The 12,924-nt window shown below is 49.9% G+C and overlaps 7 protein-coding genes across 7 annotated transcripts, besides 1 other annotated feature; 3 read left to right on the top strand and 4 right to left on the bottom strand.

Annotated features, from left to right (window-relative positions):
- Positions 1-1,608: 1,608 nt before the first annotated feature.
- On the top strand, positions 1,609-1,998 carry NFIA_109830 (4F5 domain protein; the record flags this gene model as incomplete). Its single annotated transcript, XM_001267385.1, has 3 exons — positions 1,609-1,671; positions 1,781-1,865; positions 1,949-1,998. The coding sequence occupies 3 exons, from the start codon at positions 1,609-1,611 to the stop codon at positions 1,996-1,998; spliced, it is 198 nt and encodes a 65-aa protein (XP_001267386.1).
- A 502-nt stretch (positions 1,999-2,500) lies between these two features.
- On the bottom strand, positions 2,501-3,649 carry NFIA_109820 (uncharacterized protein; the record flags this gene model as incomplete). Its single annotated transcript, XM_001267384.1, has 1 exon — positions 2,501-3,649. The coding sequence occupies one exon, from the start codon at positions 3,647-3,649 to the stop codon at positions 2,501-2,503; it is 1,149 nt and encodes a 382-aa protein (XP_001267385.1).
- Positions 3,650-4,022: 373 nt separating this feature from the next.
- Positions 4,023-4,816, top strand: NFIA_109810 (guided entry of tail-anchored proteins factor 1; the record flags this gene model as incomplete). The annotated part of the gene is made up of 3 exons (XM_001267383.1): positions 4,023-4,109; positions 4,208-4,394; positions 4,488-4,816. 3 exons carry the CDS (start codon positions 4,023-4,025, stop codon positions 4,814-4,816), a joined length of 603 nt encoding a protein of 200 aa, XP_001267384.1.
- Positions 4,817-5,965: 1,149 nt separating this feature from the next.
- On the bottom strand, positions 5,966-7,528 carry NFIA_109800 (rRNA processing protein gar2; the record flags this gene model as incomplete). Its single annotated transcript, XM_001267382.1, has 3 exons — positions 5,966-6,695; positions 6,767-7,436; positions 7,495-7,528. 3 exons carry the CDS (start codon positions 7,526-7,528, stop codon positions 5,966-5,968), a joined length of 1,434 nt encoding a protein of 477 aa, XP_001267383.1.
- Positions 7,529-7,731: 203 nt separating this feature from the next.
- On the top strand, positions 7,732-8,410 carry NFIA_109790 (uncharacterized protein; the record flags this gene model as incomplete). Its single annotated transcript, XM_001267381.1, has 4 exons — positions 7,732-7,833; positions 7,885-8,079; positions 8,136-8,247; positions 8,304-8,410. 4 exons carry the CDS (start codon positions 7,732-7,734, stop codon positions 8,408-8,410), a joined length of 516 nt encoding a protein of 171 aa, XP_001267382.1.
- Positions 8,411-9,230: 820 nt separating this feature from the next.
- Positions 9,231-9,706, bottom strand: NFIA_109780 (uncharacterized protein; the record flags this gene model as incomplete). The annotated part of the gene is made up of 2 exons (XM_001267380.1): positions 9,231-9,500; positions 9,572-9,706. The coding sequence occupies 2 exons, from the start codon at positions 9,704-9,706 to the stop codon at positions 9,231-9,233; spliced, it is 405 nt and encodes a 134-aa protein (XP_001267381.1).
- Positions 9,707-10,811: 1,105 nt separating this feature from the next.
- Positions 10,812-10,848: a microsatellite.
- Positions 10,849-11,327: 479 nt separating this feature from the next.
- Positions 11,328-12,762, bottom strand: NFIA_109770 (putative sterol carrier protein; the record flags this gene model as incomplete). Its single annotated transcript, XM_001267379.1, has 2 exons — positions 11,328-12,210; positions 12,269-12,762. The coding sequence occupies 2 exons, from the start codon at positions 12,760-12,762 to the stop codon at positions 11,328-11,330; spliced, it is 1,377 nt and encodes a 458-aa protein (XP_001267380.1).
- Between the last annotated feature and the right edge of the window lie 162 nt (positions 12,763-12,924).

Here is a 12,924-nt window from a genome sequence, read left to right as displayed (position 1 = left end):
CTTTGGGCTCTAGCGCCAGACAATACCGGTTCTTTCAGATTAGGTAGCGAGGCCCGAGTGAATGTAGAAAGACAAAGGCTGCTGACAATGGGCATGTAGTCTGAATCTGAAACACAAGCTTGATGGACATTGAGAATCAAGCCATCTATTCATGCCATAAACAATGGTGATGTCTTCAGAAATGGCATAGACAGTTGAACACTGATCCAAAAATAATTCTGCTCCTCGAGGTGCGGTTTATCCCTTACAACCGCTCTGCAGAGCGCCGTCTGGGTAGTACACCCCGTCACAGTGTTCCCTGCTCAAACTGAAATTAGCCTTGGTTTGTATGCTACTGTTCCCAAGCCTGTATTTTCTCAGGCGTCAAGCTCGGTCACAAGTCCTCATTGCAAAAACAAAGCGAGTAGCTATCACTGCGAGATTGTCAACCAGCCTGAAACAACCGTCTCATTCGCTTGCCTTGCTACATCTGACGATTGGCCGTCGTTCAACTATTTTTGCTTCAAGCGATGTTTGAATAAACCTCACTGGGCTCCAATGATCCTCTCCCGATCCTCGGATGCCAAACGAGATAATTAGTCTCAAATCGGGCGCTTACTCTTGTAAGGACCCGCAGGAACTTGGTGTTTGTTAAGAATCAGTGCCCTATGGGGCCCGCGACTTGACAAGATTAGGCGCCTGCGAAGGCTATATCGTTTCGTGACGCCAATTTCTCCATTGAGATTTCGGGAAGATACTATCTTGCGACGCTGAGAGCAGAGCTCAGCAGCGGACTTAGGACTTACTTCCCTGCGCAATTGATGACATCGGCCTCAGTAGAGTGGACGCAGGATACATCTACGACACTAAGTACCACACTGCACCCTGGTCATTTGCATCTGCCGTCCTTCGACCAATTAGCCAACTAGTCCAGCCGCCGAGCTCCTAGAGCTTCTATAGCATTCAAAACGCGAGCGCGATAAGTGCGACTGTCACGGTAACCCAAGATCATTTCCCGAGCATGACTCTTTCCTTGAGGTTCAAGCTTCTGCACAGGATGCGGAAGCAAGTGGACGTCTCTTGGCCGGCAGAGTTGGCATAGGAGTACTCGGTATTGAATGAAGCAATGAGTGATGCATGGCATGGTCCATCATAGAAGGACCCGATTTCAATATTAGCTTGAAATATCAACCACCTCTCTCCTTTGTTCTGGAAATGTTGCTTCGAATCTGTGGTATTGGCATTTCGTCGTTGATGTGTTGATACTGCATTGGTCAAAATGCTTATCTCGTCACCTTGCGATAGTTCACAGAAGAGAATCGCTCTAATTGCTTGTTACTAACTCATGCCCAAGGCAATATATGCAAAATGTGTCATATTATTATGAGTTGGATCAATCTGATTCCCCTGATGTCGTGGTATGGGCTAAATTATGGAAAAGCTGGGATTCGGGGTCTCGGCGGACTATAAAAGGAAAGCCATGGATACAGACAGAAACTTTACTTAACGGCCTAGAACTTTGCTCTTCTCTTACCTTGATTCCTTGCCAAGTTTGAAGCTCGATATACAAAATATTGCTCCTCTCCATTTCTGATTGCAAGGACAACTCAGAACACCTCAGTAGCCAAAATGACCCGCGGAAACCAGAGAGACAGAGACCGTGAGAAGGCTCTCAAGGCAAAGGCCAAGCAGGTCAGTTTTCGTCCCCGCAACCGTCCAACAGGTCTCAAAGCAAGATGTCAATATACAATTTCTCCTTGGATGTAGAACATAGTTGCTAATCTACCTCTCATGTCTATAGAAGGCCGCAAATAACTTGAGTGGCACCGAGTTCCAGCGCGCAAAGGAAAACAACGCTGCAATTATGCGCGCAAAACAGGCAGCGGGTAAGCGCGCCCAGGAGTTTTTTTTTTTTACGCCTGTTGCAATAGAGCTTGAATGTGCTAACGCATTTCGCCTTTCTCTACAGCTGACGCGAAAAAGGCAGCCGAAGCAGCAGCAGCAGGGAAAAAGAAGTAACGACCCATTACGGGAGTCGTCAGCAGCTTTTTCACCCGCAATTCCGATCTCAGCCGCGCTGCTTTCCCATCATTATTATCAACCCTTCGGCCGTTATGCTCCGGTTCGGTGCATAATATCACTTCCGCAACCTCATAGGACCCTCAGACCTTGGCTACTTGGCCAAGTTTGTTGCAAGGATTGCTACCCTGGATGAACGAGGTGGCTATATCATATTCTGTCAGAGGAACGGAGGTTGGCTATAAGCCCCTCGGTTTGCCGTTCCGTGGGTTGATGGGGTATTTTGGAGTCGTTGGCGCGTTTTACTCGTTTACTAGAGCATTTTTACAATTAGCGAGGCGTTTCTTTCAGAATATGGCGTTCAGTCTACGTTGTAAATTCAACCGATACTGGATCATTCTACTAGGAGGACATGAGGTCTATGACAACAGGGGACCAAACTAATTACGCGTTTGCTACCAGACATGACCAGGCTCCTCGATCGACCGTTACAGTTCTGCTGTTATGCTGCCAGTTCGCCGCTCGACCAACATGCCTTTGCCCTGGCCATCCATGTCTTCCACGATTCTTTCGACTCGCTTTTGGCAATGTGAGCCAGCGTATCCATTGCGACGAGACGAGTCTGCGTTGCCTCCTCCCGTCCACATAGCTGACACCAAACAGTTTCCACCACATCAAATCTCGTAGTAGCCAAGTGTACAAACGTCCAAAGACTCTCGCCTTCCCAGCGGACGTGCACTCCAAACTTGACAGCTTTGTTGATGATAGCCAGAAGAGTTTCTCTGTACGAAATAGTTTCCAGCAAATAGAGCAGAAACATCCAGCCAGATATATCCGCTGGATGAGCGAGACACCAATCCAAAGCCTTTTCGGTGATGAGCAAAGCCAATCGGGCGGAGCTCTCCGCCCTGTGCTCGCTTTCGTTCAGTGTGTCAGTCAAGGCCACATGAAGCCGGCGCATATAGCTGAAAGCATAGTAATTCTTGGGATGGAGCTCCCCTGCGCGAAGTACAACGGCAAACTCGGCCTGGAACATTTCCCGAAACTTTGCCGTCGTATCAAGCATACTTTGATTGGGCTCTTGTCGCTGTGGAACGGCAGTTCGCGATAGTTGAACTGTTGGGCCTGGCCTCTGGAATTTATCCATCTGGTTCAAGATCCATAAACGGTGTTGCCATAGTGTTGGAGACTTGGTGTGCCGATGTAGAGGAGAACATAGATAGGTCGTCATAAGAGAGCGTTCTGTTTCCAGGGCGTGGGCCAGGCTCTCGCGACCAACGTCCGTACTGTGAAGATCCGGGCCCTTGATCAAGGCATCAAGTCGCCTTTTCCGCCAGTTGCATGCGGTGGTATGTTCACAGTCGAAAAGCAGGATGATCTGAGACGCAATCGAAGCTTCGTCTTCTGTAATAGCATCTGGGCACTTCATTCCCGGAGCATTAAGGTCGGGCATAGAGCCCAAATGCTTGAAGAAGATACATCTGGCGGTCACAAAGGCCTGTACCAAATATTTCTTGGTGATGCCTATCGAACACCCATCTTGAAAGAGTGGGCCAACCTGCGGCGGCAGAATCTCAATTTCAAGAATGCGACTGTCTCTGCTTCTGAAAATCCGAGCAAGTTCCTGGTACGCATTTTCTGTAGTAGACATTTGGATGTCCCTGTTATCTGGACCACATTGGCAGTGCAAATTTCAAAAGTTCCGTCTATCCATCGTGTTGTATGGCATGGCAATAGTGTCAGGCTATTGATTGTTATCGTTTTAGTGGTACCGCCAACAGGCGGAACGCACAGATCGAGGCCACCTTGACAACGTCATTTCGATCACAAACCCTCCTCCATCGGCCTTACAAATGCGGTTCTAAAATCTCCTACGGGTCCTAATTTTGTGGCACATTCTTAAGAAACTTGCACCGCATAGTTTCTGCAAGTTGGATCGTGGCTCTTTAACTCCGGCCTCGATACCTCATTGCGAACCTCACGATAATTCTTACCTCCGACGGCCATATTCCAAACGCAACAAGATGCTATCGCTCATTCTGACGATATTCTTTGTCCACGTCGCCATTTATTTGGTGAATACTGTCGGCGCAACAACCATTGATACTCTGGTATGTTCCTGCTTAGTCCACCACCGGCATGGCAACGCTGCCAGTTTGCCACGGCCCCAGACCAAGCGATCAACCATTCTAATTGACATGTTCTGCAGCTATGGATCCTCTACCTCAAGCTCCCTACATCGACATCGAAGAATGCACGCGAGCAGAGCCGACTGAAGCGCGAAGTCGTCCAGCTCAAGCGAGAGATGAACAACACCAGCTCGCAAGATGAGTTTGCCAAGTGGGCTAAGTTGAGGAGGAAGCATGACAAAGCTATGGATGAATATGAGGCAATGAGTGCGTATCCTGCTCTATACGTTGAAATACTATGCTTCTTACTTCACATTGTCGAGGTTCAAGTCCAGCTGATTGATGGGCTTTTATTTACAGACAAGAAACTCACGGCCCAGAAAACCTCGTTCGACTGGAGTGTCAAGATCGCCCGGTGGCTCAGCACCAACGGTCTCAAGATCTTTTTGCAGTTTTACTACTCCAAGACTCCTGTCTTTGCGCTTCCAGCAGGCTGGTTTCCCTCCTACGTTGAATGGGTACTGTCATTCCCCCGAGCGCCTCGCGGATCGGTGAGTGTCCAAGTTTGGAATAGTGTCTGCGCGACAGCGATTGCCGTCATGGCAGAGATTGTTACCTCTATGTTGCTGCAGTTGAGAAGTCGGAGCGCAAGCCCTGCTTCGACAGCAAAGGCCCAAAAGGCGCAATGAATAGAATGAATGTTTGCCATGTTATATATATTACGCATTACGGAAAAAGTAGACTAAAGACGACAATGAGTAACTCGATTGTTTCGTTCTATGAAAAGCACATAAGAGGGAACATGTTCGTCAGATATGAAAACAATCGTTTATCGTCACAACCCCATGCCGTAGCAGGAGTATCAGGGCTTGACTCTATGATTGGTATATCATCATACGAACGCAATGTGCATGTCGACGAAAAGACAAACATAAAAAGAAAGGAAAAAACGAGTCCGGCCCCTTCGACAGGGCTTCTGTGACCATAGATCCAGCCACCGCTTTGCAATAAGCTACAGACTCAAAAGTAAAGAGCGATGAACTCCTCGCCTCAAGAATGAGCCCCATTGAGTTACCCAAAACCCCCAAAAGGAGGATCAGGGCAATCGCATGACTATCCAAACACGACGAAAGGCAACCCAATGAAACAACCCCTCTCCGGCACCCCGCTATACCACCATTGTTTCCACCGCGAAGGGCGTCAGATATAGGCACGGGCGCCGGGAGGGAGTAGGGCAGTCAGCCGCTATCAAATTGCTTCTATGGCGGCGCGTTTCCGCATTGCCTGCCACGGATCTAGAGGATCGAGCAGGGTGTCCGGGGACTTTCTCCCAAAGCTAGGTTCCTCTTGGTAGAGGAATGAGAATACCGGGCAGATATTCTGTGTGTGAGCTTTGAATGCGATTCTTTGAGCGAGGAGTTGAGGAAAGAAGAAACAGAGTTGACAGGAAAAAGTTTCGGTTTTTTAATGCTCGGTTGACCCGCTGGTAGAGTCTAGCCTGTTTGAGGATTAGCGTACCACGTGATATAGCTCAATGTCCATCAATCACGTTGTGTTTGCGTTAGGTACGGAGTATCAGGTTTCAGAAATTCCATACCTTTAGAATAGCTATGCAGTGCACATCGATAGCAGAGATTAGAAGTAAGATGGGTTTGGATATATATTTAACATCATGGCTATGAGTGAGTGATAAAGTCTTATGAGATTCTACTTGAAGCCGAGCAGGCTAGAGCGGTTACAGCAACTCTTGTCACAGACATATACATTCAACAATTTATCCCAAACAATAGCAGACCCTTTTGTGCTAACAAGATACAGAGAACACGAAAAGAATAGCCCTACGCATTCACCTTCTTAGCCTTCTTGTCCTTGACCCCAGCCTTTGTAGCTGGTGAAGCGGAAGCTCCATTCACCCCCTTTTTCGCCGACGCCTTTTCGCCATCCTGCTTGGGTGTCCCCTGCTTAGGAGTCGATTGGCTTGCCTTCTTCTCCTTCTTAGACTTCTTAGGAGTCTCGTCCACGGTAGTCTCCTCCTTGGACTCCTGGGCCGAGGGTGCCTCGATAGCCTTCATGGGCTCATCGGCAGTCACATCGGCAGCTTCGATCGCCTTGGTCTCTTCTTGGACAGGAACTTCGTCGACGCTCTTCAGCTGGGGAAGCTCATACTCATAGCCCAGAGCCTTCAGCTTCTCGGCCTTTGCAAGTCGTCTCTTCTGCTCCCGCTCAATGCGCTCCGACCATTGTTCCCTCGTCTTGCCCTTTTCCAGCCTCTTCTTCTCGATGCGGTTCCATGGGGTGCGCTTGAATCGTCTGTTGGCACCCTTCCAGACCTCCGGGTGCAACTGATCGGAGGGGACATATTTGCATTTCAGGATATGGCCGTACATCAGGTAGTTGTCCATAGTCTCCGCGACAATCTTGGCAACAGTGTTCGAGGCGAACTCCACGAAAGCGTAGTGCTTTGAGCGACCGGTGATGCGGTTACGCGAGAGACGCAGGCGAGTAATTTCGCCGAATTGGGAGAAGTAAGCGCGCATCTGATGTTCGTAGAAACCGTGGGGAATACGTCTGTGGAAAGGAGATGGTAAGACTTTGTCACGGCGGAGCAGCCAGGCAAGAGAGGACTGCTGAAAACTTACCCAATATAAACCGTTCCGGGAGCTTCGGGCTCACCGTGCTTCTTTTGCTTCTTCAAGATCTTGCGCTTCGCCTTCTTGGAATCGGGGATCTTGGGAACCGGCTGGTCAGGATCAAATCCTTCGTCTCCGGATTCGTCCTCGTCGCCGCTGCTCTCGAAACCCTTGATCAAAGCGGCGGTCTGATCGTCTAGTGTATCATCTTCCTCGTCTTCAGAACTATCATCGGAGACAACAGGGACCTGCTCGTTATCCTCATCGTCCGACTCTTCGACGACAGGCTCAGGCTTCTTCGCCTTGGTCGCCTTGGGCTTTGCAGCAGCAGCGCTTGTCTTGGCTTTTGTAGCGGGCGCAGGGGTGCCGTCTTCCTTCTTCGACTTCTTCTTACTGGGCTGCTTCTTCTCCTCGGTATCGGCCTTGGGTTCGGACGCAACAACTTCCGGCTCACTCTCGTCGTCGCTGAGGAAATCCGCCGCACGCTTGCGAGGCTTGACCTGTCTTGCCGGCTCGCCATTGAGCTTCACTTTGGAAGTGGACTTTTGCTCTGTAGCAGGGCCATCCTTCTTGTTCTTCTTCAGAATAGACTTGGGGGTTTCTTTGGGGGCTTCGCTCGGCTTGGCCTCGACCTTCTTGGTCTTCTTTGCGGGCGAGTCGGCGGCTACTGTGCTGGCAGCTGTATTGTGTTAGAAGACAGGGAAATAGCCGAAAACCATGATAGAAAATGGACATACCCTTGCGCTTCTTGTCCTTCTTATCGGGTGCCATATTTCTGGTTATTGTGTGTTGTATGCTAGGTTGAAGCACCTACCAAAAAAAGGTGCGGGAAACTTTTTTTTTTGGTCTCCCATTTTTTCTCCGACGGGGTCGACCGCCAAGCGGTGAGTTTGGTCTCCGCAGGCACCACAGCGGGATTCATCCACACAGGAACCAGTAACTGCTCATCTACGCAACTACAAGTTGCTCATAAAATGGGGAAAACAAAGAATGCGAATAGGCCCCTGACACAAGAAGAAATATGGGACGATTCCGCCCTCGTTCAAAGCTGGGATGAAGCAGTCGAAGAGTACAAAGTACGTCTCCTGTACCTCTCACGTGACTTTAATCTAACGCAGTTCCAACAGTTGTATCACAGCATACATGCCAAAGGCGAGAACGTCGAAGATGTTCTAAGAGAAGCAGAGGCTGCGGAGCGTGCCGGGTTGGATCAGGACGGACAGCAGCCTGATGAAGCTGTCGATGCCATGGAGGATGATGACGCAGCGGCGGCGACAGCATCTGCTACAGCAGAACAAAGCTCATCAATGCAAGTACCAGATGTGAGTCGCCCCTTGCAGCATCGAACAAGCGAACATGTTTTTCTGACTGTTTTCAGGCTGTAGAGGAGCACGCGACAGCGACTGATCAGCAGCCGTCCGGGATGAAACATCCAACTGAGCCTGCTCCTGCGGGAGCAGCTGCGATGCCACATGCTGCTTTAGCACAAGGTAACCTTCCCTGCATAGCCTTAGGGCCTGCGATGACTAACTTTTGAACATTATAGTTCAGGATGAAGGGTTGAAGAATCTGATGATGGCCTGGTATTTCGCCGGTTACTACACCGGTCTATATGAAGGGCAACAACGAGCGAGCCAGAACAACAATTCATGATGTTGTCTTTAGCACTCGAAAGGGATGCCACTCTGAAATACGAAACAGGTAGTCTGTTTGGAGGCCTGCTTGAGACACGGGAACGAGCTCACAAGAAGAGTATACGCCCCGCGGCAGAACTGGTTCCACGAGACTACGCAGAATGGTGTGGTCGGGTATACATATATCTCCACATGTGAGCCTGCGTATTTGGGAGCGACTGGATCAATCTGCAGACAGCCTGAGCAGGGATGGAGAGATGAAGGGGTAATTTGATTATAGCTTGTTGTCCTGGCACTGTCCATCGCCACCATAATCTCCGTTATTGTACATATAAGTTCGCTATGAGCATCACAACAGATTTGGCTCGGCGCTGGAGCGTTCAGGTCCAAGGCAAACTCAGTCAGAAACAGGAGCCCTTATCATCTTGGACCAATGCGTGCTATCGGTGCTCTGTTCCCCCCCGTTCGACCCTGAACATGCTTCCAATTGCCCAAGAAGTGACGTCGAAGCATGATGAAGTGCATCCAAAGACGGAAGTTTACAGCCTGTTCCATCGTCGTAACATGCCATAGACCCGTGATATTTTCGGAAATTAGTAGGTATAAAGAAATTTCATTGTCATTTGAGATTCTAATTAATGTACTAGTCAAGGACCAATCTTGTTTCCACCGCACCACGAAACATCCAACAATTTCGCTCCTAAGGAGGAAAGCAAGGCATAGACTGCACCCAACGGTTCCGACAAAAACCTCGCATCCCTGGAAATCAGAACTATTGTCAACATTTTCAACCATCCCGGGCGAACCACACGCCTCCACTTGTCTTCGACACATGTAATCTACCGAGTTGGCAGAAGGCTTCCCAGACCCTCGCCACCTCCCAACACACCTCCAATGATGGGAATGTGCGAGAGCGGGTTTGTGCTGCCCTGCTTCTTCTTCGGAGCAGCAGCAGCAGAGCTGCTGGCAGCGGCGGGGGTCTGCACAGTGCTGCGAGTGCCCGATGGGATGGGCTGCGGCGTTGTGGTTGCCTCCTTCACATTGGCTCCATGAGCAGCCGAGGCCTTATCAGGGATGCCGGTCGTCTCCTTATCCACATTCTCAAAGGCCTGATTGAGTTAGTTTGTGGGTCTGAATTGAACAACTTGCAGAGAGAAGTGTTAGCGGCAGAAATACGCACCCTGAGAGCACTGAGAGCCGCTGCAACGGCATCACCGGCATCCAAATCGTCGTCGTCACGCTTGGCGGGCAAGGCCGAGACTACGAGGGCCAGGAAGAAGCAGAGAGCAAGGAAGGACAAGCTGAAACGAGCCATTTCGGATGAGGTGAAGAGGTGGTATTGCGATTATTGTGGATGTGATTCCTGAAAGGAAAGGATATCTCAAAGGAGAGGACGCCGTCAGGCACAAGAGGAGAGTTATCTGGCTTGCAACTGCAGTGCTTGACACCGAGACAGTCAAGGAGGAAAACTTAACAGTTGACCATCAGCGAGGTCGAGGCCATGCTTTATAGATAACATTCTCATACTGGGGAGTGGAAGGGGGAGTGGAATGTCAACTCAGAGAACATTTGCTCCCCTTATCGGCTTGCGCGTCTCTACGTGAGTACTTAAGGAATGTCACCAACCTCGTCTATCGAATGTAAGAGCAAATTCTCCTGACGGGAGGTTTGCGTATGCAAGTTCCGCGGGTCAGCTACGTGCCTTGGTATTAAGCAAGGGGTGATATCAAACTCACACCTGCAGCTTCAAGACATTGGCCCTTTTCAAAGCCGGTTTACATTCTGACCCAAGGGGGCAACGAAAGAATGTAGATCGTCGTCTGCCCTTGGAAGCGCCACCTTACGTAGCTGGCTTGACGAGGAGAGTTTGCTTCATAGTCAAAGTTATTCGAGGCGAAAGCTTAATGATGTTTGAAACAGAGCTGCACGCGAGGGTTGATGAAGTACGATAGGTGATAGAGCATCAGTGAAAAGTAAATTTGATTCAATCATGGTTCCAAATTATGGAAACTAAGGCACCACGACACATTCCACCGTCGATGGTAGTGCTGGTTGATACCTGTGGATGATCATGCACCCATGCAGAACAGTACTACTGGAATGTACCTCCCTTCTTTTGACACGTACCGCTCCATGTGATTGAGAGCGGACGCAACACGAGGGAGGTCTTAAGCAACAAGATGTTGACTCATTCTCGGCACGATTTTGACCTCGAATATCATGGAAGAGATGACGGACGAGACTTCGAAAATGCCTAATGATCGTGTATAGGAAAGCGAGAAAGTTGCCGCCTACGAGTAGTCAATACCATAGTGACCTGTAGGTTAGTTCGCGAGCGAGCATTGAGCATGGATCGACGGAGGGTGTCTAGGAGATGATCATCTTCATCCATTTGAACATCCATTCCATAGATCACCGGTTGCGATTGAAGCAAAAGATTGCGATTGAAGTAAAAGAAAAGTAGTACTGGATATCCGCCCTAGAAGATATCGAAATTGACTCCCTTCAAGGGATGTATGCTCAAAAGCGAACCCAACCACCTCGTGCGCGTATGGCAGGTGTTGGGATTAGAACGAGCACGCGATAATCGCTCTCGGTCTCGAATCTAAAATTTGCAGACGGAACGGATAAGCTTTGATGGTCAAAACAATCCATCAACAAGGGTATGTTGGAGACCTGGTAAAGAGAAAAAGAAGAAAAGGAGGTGAAGAAGAAAAGAAACGCAAAATTTATTCCATTTCCGTGGTGGAAATCTCGACTTAGGTAAGCAGGCTTGTGCGGTCAAACTTGCAACCGGTCCCGAAGAAGAGATGAAGTACGGAGTACCTAATTGATTGCATAAACAATGGTATTTACAAAATGGATATATCGCTGTCCTTGGAATCTCATTAAATGGCAAAGTCATGTTTATTTCTCGCCGAAAAAAGTCCTTTGACTTAGAAGCGAGCGAGCACTCTCTCCTGAGTGTCACCCAGGGCCCACTCGTCGTTGTGCTTCTTGCTGAGGACCGATTTGACTTGCTCGGCTGTGAAGCCCTTTGCCTCGACGGCTGGATTGTATCCCAGTCCAGTGATCTTCGCGACAACGTCTGAAGGAACTGCAGTCGCAACCTTGCCGTCCGCACGCTTATATACAGTCACGACGACTGCACCACCCAAGCCAAGGTTGTGCTGCAGTGCCGCATCTGTTCCCTGGATCAATCGGTTGTTGGCCCATCCGCGCAGGTGCCAGACCAGCTCAGAACACTGCGCAAGGCCGGTAGCACCCAGGGGATGACCCTTGGAGATGAGACCGCCCGAGGGATTGATGACCATCTTGCCTCCATAGGTGATATCACCTTTGCGAACCATCTCGTGCGCCTTGCCAGGCTCACAGAGCTCGAGTGCGTCAATCGTGATCATCTCATTGGCAGAGAAGCAGTCGTGCAGTTCGCAGACCTTCATGTCCTTAACGTTGACGCCAGCCTCAGCAGTGGCCGCCCGACAGGCGTAGCGGGTCATCCCAAAGCCCATCAGGTCGATTGAGCTTCGGTTGTAGAGAGTGGGTGTGTCCGTTGCAAGCTGCTGACCTGCGATCAGGATTGCCTGGTCTTTGAGGTGGGGACGGGCGTCTAGGAATGCCTGGGAGACGATCACAGCGGCAGCACCCCCATCCGAGGTTGGGCAGCACTGCAGCTTGGTGAGGGGCTCGTGAATCATAGGCGCCTTGAGGATCTGCTCGAGCGTGTATTCATCCTGGAACTGCGAGTAGGGGTTGCGCTTGGAGTGTTCATGGTTAATACGAGCGATTTCCGCGAAGTCTTCATTCTTGGCTCCATACCTGAAGGAAGTTAGTACGGCAGGGTAAATCATGCGGCATTTAGTATGGTTCAACATACTTCTCCATGTACTCCCGACCAGCATTGCCAAACATCTGTGCAGCACCGGGGGCGTTGGTGATTCCCCTCGTCTCGGCCATCATCATACCGAAGAGACCAGTCGGATTGGCCCGGTCGTTGTAGACCGACTGCAAGCTTCCAGGGCTCATCTTCTCGAAACCAATAACAAGAACACAGTCCGCAGCGCCGTGGGAGACCATGGTGCGAGCCATGGCCAGACCGGTTGAGCCGGTTGAGCAGTTGTTGTTGACATTGTAGATGGGGATGTTGGTCAGACCGAACTGGTAGAAGACACGCTGACCGCAGGTACTATCACCGTAAACGTAGCATGCAACACCTTGGTCGACATCATCGTAATTGATGTGAGCATCCAGCATAGCCTTGACACCGGCCTCAAATCCGAGTTCATGGTAGTCGACCTTGCCACGAGGCTTGATAAACTTGGTCATGCCCACGCCTAGGACATAGGCGGGCGCTACTTGCTTCTTTCCCATGCTGATTAGTTGGGCCCCGAGAGGTACGTAAATGTTGTATCTTTGTAAGGTAAAAGGTTGAAGATATTGAGCACTGGATCAAAGGAAGATATGGTTGTCATAGATATAACATTTGCCGTTCTGCGAGCGTGTGGGAGAGCTCCTTGAATGCGGAGAAGAATT

The sequence above is a fragment of the Aspergillus fischeri genome, genomic scaffold (genome assembly GCF_000149645.3).
Source record: "Aspergillus fischeri NRRL 181 1099437636245 genomic scaffold, whole genome shotgun sequence".
In the NCBI taxonomy this organism is placed as follows: Eukaryota; Fungi; Ascomycota; class Eurotiomycetes; order Eurotiales; family Aspergillaceae; genus Aspergillus; species Aspergillus fischeri.
Note: the sequence above shows the minus strand (reverse complement) of the source record. Positions and strands in the feature narration are given on the sequence as shown.